Source organism: Castanea sativa, chromosome 6 (genome assembly GCF_040712315.1).
Source record: "Castanea sativa cultivar Marrone di Chiusa Pesio chromosome 6, ASM4071231v1".
Lineage (NCBI taxonomy): Eukaryota > Viridiplantae > Streptophyta > Magnoliopsida > Fagales > Fagaceae > Castanea > Castanea sativa.
The window spans coordinates 54,667,916-54,677,139 of NC_134018.1; the positions used below are offsets into that span (position 1 = coordinate 54,667,916).

The following is a 9,224-nucleotide window of genomic DNA, read 5'->3' on the forward strand; positions in this document are numbered from 1 at the left end:
GGAAATTTGCTTAACATTCGTTTCAAGAGGGAGAGAGTCACTATCAGCTAAGGTCCATCCGAGCTTCTTCTGCCTGTGTCTTTCTTTCTTCTAAGGAGCTTCTTCAATGCCTCTTGTCTTTTCTTCTTACTTTCACAAGAGTTCTTAATACTAGTGGGCTCCACTTTTTTGAGTTAAAGTTGCTTTTTTTAACTGAAAACTAAGCCAAGTTGTGGAGTAAGTTAAGAGAAAATAGGAAATTAGAATATACAATATAAGTTAGAGGTTTGAGTGAGGAAAATTGAGATATAAGAACTGAGATAAGTTAGAGGTTTGAGTGATGAAAATTGAGACATAAGAACTGAGATATGAGTAAGTAGTGAATCAAGCAGATCACTTTAAAACACAATATGCAAGTTTCTCATACTATTCATGTAAGATCAGGTTGTAGATAACAGGAAAAAATAAATAAAAATACAGATTAATACCTGACTGCCTTACGAGCATTTTACAGGGGCATGATTAAAAATATTAAAGCCCCACTCTCTCTCTCTCTCTCTCTCTCCATAAACAAAACCCTACAATCAAGGAGTAAAACATTTAACCTAGAAAAGCATGGAAACCCAATTTATCACACTACCTCCTCCAGCATCCTATCACAAGTTTCTGGCAATCCCTTTTGCAGCAAACAAGGTATGAAAAGTGCTATCAGCAGAGGATTTTTTCTTAGACAGGTATTAAAGTCATCCTTGCTGATCTCCCCATCACTATCAGAATCAAATAAATTAAACAGCTCATGGACCTGCAAGTAACCAGAATGACCAAGTTTTGATCATGTTATTTACGAATGACATAGCCAGAAGGCCCAGAACAGAATTTTTATGTAGACAATGACAACAGACTTCTCTTAAAGATATTTACGAGACATGGGTACCATTACCCAAACAAAGGCCAATTATATGGATAGATGGAAGTATTACTCACCTCATCTGCATTCAAGTCTGGGATTGCAGGTCTGATCAAATTTTCCAACTGATCCAAAAGCATTTAGAAATTGAGATAGTGCAAGTCAGAATACAACTAAGCATATGTACAAGGAAGAAAATGAGAAAGCAGAAGGAGGGAAAGAGAAATATACTTCATGTTCTAATATGTAATCATTTCCTCCAGTCTTGCATTCGGCAAAGGCTAATTCACAAGCTTGCCTGAATAATGGCAGCTTCATGACATGTGCTGATCCAAATAAGAACTGCAAGGAACCGATAAGAGAATCACATAAAGTTGAACACCATGACAAGAAGCACAAGTGAGCAAAATTTTGAGATACAAGAGATTTGAGCCAAGAAATGAGGAGAAAAATATACATCTCATGTTTAAACGCAGGGACAGCTGTAGTAGTTAATTATATATGCATCAGTGGGATAATAAGTAACTAAGTAATATATCTCAATTTTTTGAATCTAGCCCTGAAAATGAACATATGATAATTTTTATTTTTTTGTGCATGTGTGAACAAATTCTTAGAGAGAGAGAGCTGGGGGGAGTTGGTAGGATTACCTGCTTGAATGTGATTGTTCCACTCTTTTCCACATCAATGAATGAAAATATCTGTAATCCAATATAATTTTATTAATTCAAGGGAGATGGAAAATAGAAATAATTATATTAACATAAGGATACATTTGTTGAAAGGGTTCTTCTAGCTGACCCCAATCGGTTGCTTGAAGGCTTGTGTTGAGTTGAGTTGAGTTATACATGGACCAGTATTGACAAAAGCACACGCTTACACATGTTTAAAGCTCAAAGTCCCAAGGTCTAGACACTTGGCACACTTGGCTTGCCAAAGCAGAGCTCATTTAATGAAGCATGTCTCAAGCATGGTTTTCTAATGCTTTTTGAAGAAGCACAAAGCACAGCTAGGCGCACTTTTTATTTATTTGCTTTAAAATATATATGAATCATTAGATTTAACTGCTTAAACTTGAAGGAAATGACATGAACCGGCGATTTATTATACAAATGCTACTCTTAGAGGGCGTTTGGATTCAACTTATCCGGGCTGGGTTTCAGCGTTTTCAGCTTCTTTTTTTTTTTTTTTTTTCAGCCGTAGTTGTTGACTAATTCCTCATGAACAGTGCATCCGTGCCCTGTTCATGGACCCACAAATTTCACTTTTCAGCAACTTTTTCATTAAAAATAGGTCACACGGTACTATTCACACATTTAAAAATTATTTTGCTACAGTGTTTTCAGTTTTCAGTTTTCAGCAATAAGTTCTATCCAAACGGACCCTTAAGGTGCTGTACTATACAGACAATTTTTTTGTTTACATATCAGATTGCTATGGTACTTAATGTTAGTTTGTTAAGAAGCAACATGTTCATAAAATGAGTGTTGCTCAAATGAGATGTTAAAATGGATAAATGGAAATACATAGACAAACGCAATTTGAAACGAGGAAATTAGCTTAAGATAGGGGTGGCCCCTATTGACGAAAAGATACAGGAGAGTCCCTTGAGATGATTTGGTCATGTGCAGAGGAAAGTACTTACGTACCATTGAATAAGTGAGTCAATTTGAGCTGAGGGTACCAAAAGGGTAGAAGAAGGCCTAAAATAACATTATTAGAAGTAGTAAAAAGGGACATTTCTATTAAGAAGGTAACAGAAAGTATGATTTCATATAGAATAGTATATAGGAAAAGGCTACGGCTGACCCTGATTAGTTTATTGAAGATCTATATATAACAACTCCAAAATTTTGGAACAAAGGCTTAGCTACTGTTGTATATCAAAATTTATTGACCCTCTCCTTTGAAAATTCTCTTATAAGTGACCAACAGAACAGTTGTGAAGTTTATTGACCCTCTCCTTTGAAAGATTGACCAGTATTAGAAATCAAATTGTAAGAGACAAAGAAAATAAATTTGTAGTACAACATGTACTAAATGCATCAATCCAAATAAAGGCATTTGTCTAGATTTAAACATTACTATGTTCTTATACAAAACAGAAACATTACTATATTACAAAAATGAGAAAATCATTTGGGTAACTAACCTCTTCAGAAAGAGTACAAGCCTTGAGTCTTAGAACCTTCAAGAAGTCATGGAATTTGACACAACCACTGCAAACAGGATAAAATAATGAGAATCTAATGGGTTTTCTGAAAATAGAAAATCAGATTTTTCTTGCATTTGAAATGTCGTGATTGGTGCTTAGTTACAGCAGTAAGTACGCATATTCTGAGCTGTGACATTTCATAACAGTTAACAGTGCATGCTAATAAAAGAATTACCCCCTGTCAAATGCAGTCCTCTTTAAAAAGTCAATGAATAAATTTCCTAACTTACCCAAGTTAATAACATTATTTCGCTAGAATTTAATTTAATGAAGGTAGTTTTGGAAATTTGTACATTTTTTAATAAAAGACAATGCAAAAAATGATGTTCCCCTAAGAATTTCAGACTTTCTAAACAAGGGCAACAATATTGGACAGAGGTAGTAGTACAATATACCATAATAAGCAAAGTAGATGTAAGATTAACTCCCAGTAGTTGGGGTGATTACAAATGACTCTTGCTTTTGAAAACCATTACCAAACCCACCTATGGTTTGGAGTAAAGTGATATTGTCATACTATCCACCCCATTAACGAATTCTCTCAGACTGACATGTACGTGTTGCATGGAACACTAAATTTAACCTTGAGTTGGACCTGAATGGGGCTGAAAATTTCGCGAAAGTGGTAGCAGAATAGTTTTATTCCTGGATTTGGAAACAGAACAATTTCGTTCCCACTTATTATAAGGGTTTACTAAGGGCTAAATTTTATGTTTTATGGGCGTGCAAAGAATTCATCATAATAGCTTAAAGAAATTTAAAAAAAAAATTATAAGAATCAATATCATTCACCCAAAAAGAAAAACTATGCAAATTTATTATTATTATTTATATATATATAAAATGCTTCAACAATACCTTGGGTTTGGATTCATTAACAAAAATTTATCCAGGAAGTCCACAGCTTCCAAGCTGCTTATATGGAACAACTGCAAAACAAGAGAGGAATGAGCTTTAAATTCCTTCAAATCATGCAGAAACTAGAAGTAATTAATGATGATACAATCGTCTATAACACTTGATGCAAAAAGAAAAAAATGTAAAAGACTAGAGAGGCTGTCCATGCCATGAAGAAAATTATCAAATAAGGGTTATGTTTCAAAGAAACTCACTCCTCTATACCATTTACTTCTTAAAAGTAACAGATGATCAGAGCTAATGTACCATCAGCCACAACCATGAGAGTTCACAGAAACAAAAAAGATGTCTTCCACAAGATTAGTAATGGGGAAGAGAAATAAGGGGGGTGACATTGACCGAGTATACAAAAGAGAAACTTTTAGGTACAAATGATCAGAACTGTGGGCAAACTTTTAGGTACTATCATGCACAATCATGAGGGTTCAAAGAAACCCAAAAGTTATCTTCCAGAGATAAGTAATTGCGAAGAGAAGAGGAAAAGAAATTTTTTTTTGGACCATATAGACAAAAGGGAAACCTTTATAAAGAATAAACCATCCATATACAAAGGATGCAGTGTAGATGATATGGATCTAGAATACTAAAATTTACAACACAGGAAATATTCAAAGTGAAGAATCTCAGTGTAAGGACTTACTGATTGCACCTTAGCCATTTCAACCATATAACTTGAGGGCTTCTCCTGCAAATAGTATGATAGCAAGTATCAGAGCTAAATACTAGTATTGTTGAGTTATATTAATACCTTCAATCAGAATAATCATAAAACCAGGAGATGTGAAACCCATTAAAAAATTAATATGCAATGCAGAACTATTTAACAACCATGTCAACAAACATGTGAATGCTATAGATATCTGCGGATATATAAAGAGAAAAAGTTGTAATTAATCCATTGATCTGTCCTATGGAACCACATAGAGTTCCAATACATGTTTTACATTGTTCCTCTACCCAACACAAACTTCATTTCACAAGGTTGTAGCGGGGACCAATATAAGCTCAAATTAGGAGCAATTCAGGACACGTCACAAGGCCAGTGGAAAGGTCAAAAAAAATGTCACAGCAGTGAACAACATGATTGTCAACGATTTATAGGACATGGCTCCAGTAGAGCAGAATGAAAGAAGGATTTGGGCAGTCAAACCCCAGGGAGTAGGATTGAAGCTTTCTGAGTCAATTTGAGTTTTTTACATCAGTTGTATGCCAATGTACAATGAACCTTTTGAACAAAAATTAATTATTAATTCTTTCGTTGAAACATATTGACGCTACCTATTACAATTAGGTATCATGTTTCTTGTTTCTCAGAATTTTACTGTGTTAGCAAATCTTGTCTTCTTAATCCCCTTAGTTTGACTTACATGGCTGCAATCTCATCACCTTAGGGAGCATGCCTCCACGTGAGCCACTGCAACTCTAAAACAAGTGCAATAAATCACGGAGGCTTAAAGTAGCTGTCAAACATGAATGCTGTCAAACATGAATTAAAGCATACTCAACACTAAACACATGTCATGCATTATTGAATATTTGTAGATAACAGAGTATGAATTTTATGCTCATTACTTACATCTCGAGTTATTTAAATTATTCAAAATTTCCTTTCACAACTCAGATCAATATGAACATCTCCGACGTATATTGGTTTAATGAATCACTTTCTATTAATATGTATACAATTGTCATTATATATACTTGATTTCTCTGCACTTCATTTATAAACATCCCAAAAAATACGTCAATTATTTCGGAGTTAACCCTACATTTCTAATTTAAAGTTCATTTGTAATAATATATTTAATATTTCATCAGAAATCAACAACTTTCCCAACATTATTGGGTAAAGAACGAGCACAAAGATAAAGATACCTATATACAAGATAGATTAACATGAGTATAAATATTAAGCAAAAAAATGCAAACCTGTTTCGATTCAATTGCTTTCATAAGAAGCATCAAGTCCCCATAGGAATGAGAGGTTTGTATAACATTAAGCCCAGTAGCAAGAGCATGACTAGTCTGTACAACCATGTGTGTATTGTTAGTAATAATCTACAATTAATGACATGATGGAAAAAATAAAAACATACAGGGGAACTAATCCTATAAATCTGCACAAACTCCACAATTGATAGCGCTCTTAGAAAAGAAGTTAAACACATTCATTTTAATGCTTCATTTTGACATCCTAATTTCAGCCATCCATCGTACTTTATATACTTCATGTCTCTAGCTACATTTGGTAACTCAGAGCTAACGAAAAATACTCAATAAATATCAAAGAGATGTCTAACTCCTGTATTATCACTTCGATTGTGAAAGCACATAGCATAAAAAATGAATGATCTAAGATATCCTTCTCCTAATAAGTTGGGAGCAATCAAACTGAGAAAATGAATTTGTGAAGTTAAGGTAAAGGAACCAATATGAACAAGAATCAATCAAAAAAAAAATTTTAAAATGCTAAATCACATAAAATCACAACATTTAACATGCTTTGCAATACCGTGAGCGGCGAGCCCACTCATAGAGACACGCATATATTTAAAGTATTGAAAAATTAACACATAAAAGTCAACTGGCGGGGCGCACTCACGCAAAAGTTCAAAGATGCAAAATTTCCAGTAAAACAGCACAATAGGTTAACTACCAAACTGAGAAACTACTAAGGATATATGAAAGTTCAAGAACATGAAAGAAATAAATCAATTACAAGCAGAGACTCACTCTCTTAGCAAAATGAACAGCAGATTCTTTATGATTAGTGAGGGGTGAAACAACAGGAAGGTATTCTACCTGTTCAGTCCAAATAAAATGTCTCAGATTAATTCAAATCAATACAAGAGTTTGCAAAACCAGACAATGTAGTAACCCAGAGTTCAAACCCAGCAGGGACAACATACCTCCATAAAATTGTGAAACTGCGTGAACATCCTAAACATGAGCTTTGCCAAAGAGATATTCCCCCTATGCAAAATGGCATACCACATTACACAAAACTTGTAAGGTACCATTACAGACAGCACCAAAATGAAATTCCGCACAAGAAAAGTGTCATACCATGATTGGTCAAAGTGCACATGAGGATAACGGACAATCACAGGTTGGATTGGGTAACCAGGGAGGAATGCACCAAGTTGGAATGACATAAGGATCCTTCCATTAGTTGTGGTTCCCTCAGGAAATAATAGTACTCGAGGAAATCTATCGCAAGAAGCCTTTCTCTGTATTCAGATCCTCGAAAGCACATTTCTGTATCAAATAGCTTATAAATTGATAAAAATATTTTGATTTTGAGTTTATAAAGTAAACCTAAAATGATTATGAAATCAGATTTGGTATGCAACTGCTTCTGTTGCAAGGTATAAAATAATTTTTGAATAACATATTCCTATTTATGCAAAATTAGAATGAAAATGGGTGACAAATTTCACAAACATTTCATAAGGGAAGACACGTGATCCTAGGGAGGAACTGACCAGTCTCGGGACATAAAAATCAACATATAAAACATTGAAAGATATGGACAATCATTAATGTCATATAGATCAAAATAAAGATAAGACAGTTAAATTTATAGAAGTTTTCTACCTTTATTTCATTGACGGCATGCTTCCTTGATGGCGGTGAGAACCTATTGACATATATCACCTGAGAACATAAAATCCAACTCATTGGAACTAAATTGAAAACAACTCAAGCATTAAAAAATAAAAAATAGTTTCAGTGATTGCAGAAATGATATTACCTGCATTGCTCTGATAATGGTCCCAACAAAAGGTATGGAATCATGGGACTCAGCTGCCACAATTGTGGGGAATAACTCATAGAAATAGAAGATAGGTTCAATGTATGATACATGATTAGATACAACTATTGGAGCAATCTCCCTGGGTGCAGGTTTTCCTTTCCTTCTTATCCAATGATACCTTCACACACACACCCAAAAAAAAAATGCACTCTTTAAGAACCCAAAAATACAAAAATCAACTTCACATGAGGAAATAAGTAACACAAAAAAAAAACAATAACTTTCCAGTATTTTCCTGAAGTTTCTTAACGGAAACCCAAGAAGGCAAAGAAAGAAAGAAAATTGGGAAACAGAGTGACATACCCAAAAGAGAAAGAGAATACATAATCTACACACACCCCCAAAACCCAATTAAAAAAGACAATAACTTTCTTGTATTTCCCTTCAGTTTCTCATCAACCAAACAACAAAAAGGAACTAAAAAACCAAAAATGACATACCCAAAAGAGAAGAGAATACATCTGGCTGAAATTCTGGTGATCCACATGATTCTAGACCTCCAAACGGGCATGGGACTTTGCTTATCTTTCCAACCATAAAGAGCTACTTTGGTGGCCAAAAAACCAATCAACAAGCAAACCCCAAAGAGGACGAGCCTGACCGCCGCAATAGGCAAACAAACCACCAACTTGAACCACTCGTACAGCCCTTCGATCCGACCCGTCTTGTTCAAGAATGGGTCAACTGTGGATGACCCACATACCTCCAGACCCTTAGACCCCAGAAACTCATATGGGTTTTCTCTGCTACTAACAATAATACTGTTACCGTTGTTGTGGTGAGAGTTTTGACGATTGTGATTTATACAACTCTCTCTGTTGTTGCTGTTGTTGTTGTTGTTGTGAGAGACGGAGTCGTGGACGGTGAGGATTAGATGAGGAGGATCGGAGGGCTGGGAAGGGAGGAGAGGAGAGGAAAGATCAGGGTCCGCCATAGTTGAAGAGTTTCAGATAGACAAGAAGTCCGAATATAGAGGCTGAAGACAACAGCGTTAACAGGGGGATTGGAGAGACAGGTTAAAGCTAGGTGTCTGTACTTTTTGTGTGTGTGTGTCTCTGATTGATTGATTTGTTTGTTTGAAGACTTTCTTTTTCTTTTTCTTTTTATTTCTTTTTTTTTTAATTTTTTTTTTCGCTGTGTGTGGACTGTGTCACAGTGTCAGTGGTTGTGGTGGTGGGATTTTCTTTATTTATTTGTGTGGTTATCAAGAAAATTTTCAGTTTTTATATATATTGTTGCCACGTGCTGTACATGGGGATTTCTGAATTCTATAATCTCTTCTTTTTTTCCACGATTTTCTGAATCTGGTTTTGTCATTTTAATATTTTATATTTAGTTTTTTGCCAACAAGATTTCACAGGTTGTTTCTCAAAAAAAAAAAAAAAGCT

General features: G+C 34.8%; 1 protein-coding gene across 1 annotated transcript; it reads right to left on the reverse strand.

Annotated features, from left to right (window-relative positions):
- Positions 1-376: 376 nt before the first annotated feature.
- LOC142640903 (lysophospholipid acyltransferase LPEAT2) lies at positions 377-8,897 on the reverse strand. Its single transcript, XM_075815219.1, has 14 exons — positions 8,277-8,897; positions 7,774-7,954; positions 7,617-7,676; positions 7,086-7,249; positions 6,929-6,992; positions 6,753-6,821; positions 5,949-6,044; positions 4,660-4,704; positions 3,960-4,030; positions 3,039-3,105; positions 1,537-1,587; positions 1,118-1,228; positions 964-1,011; positions 377-781 (listed from the first exon to the last, which is right to left on the reverse strand). Exons 1-14 carry the CDS (start codon positions 8,768-8,770, stop codon positions 611-613), a joined length of 1,692 nt encoding a protein of 563 aa, XP_075671334.1. The 5' UTR covers positions 8,771-8,897; the 3' UTR covers positions 377-610.
- Positions 8,898-9,224: the final 327 nt, after the last annotated feature.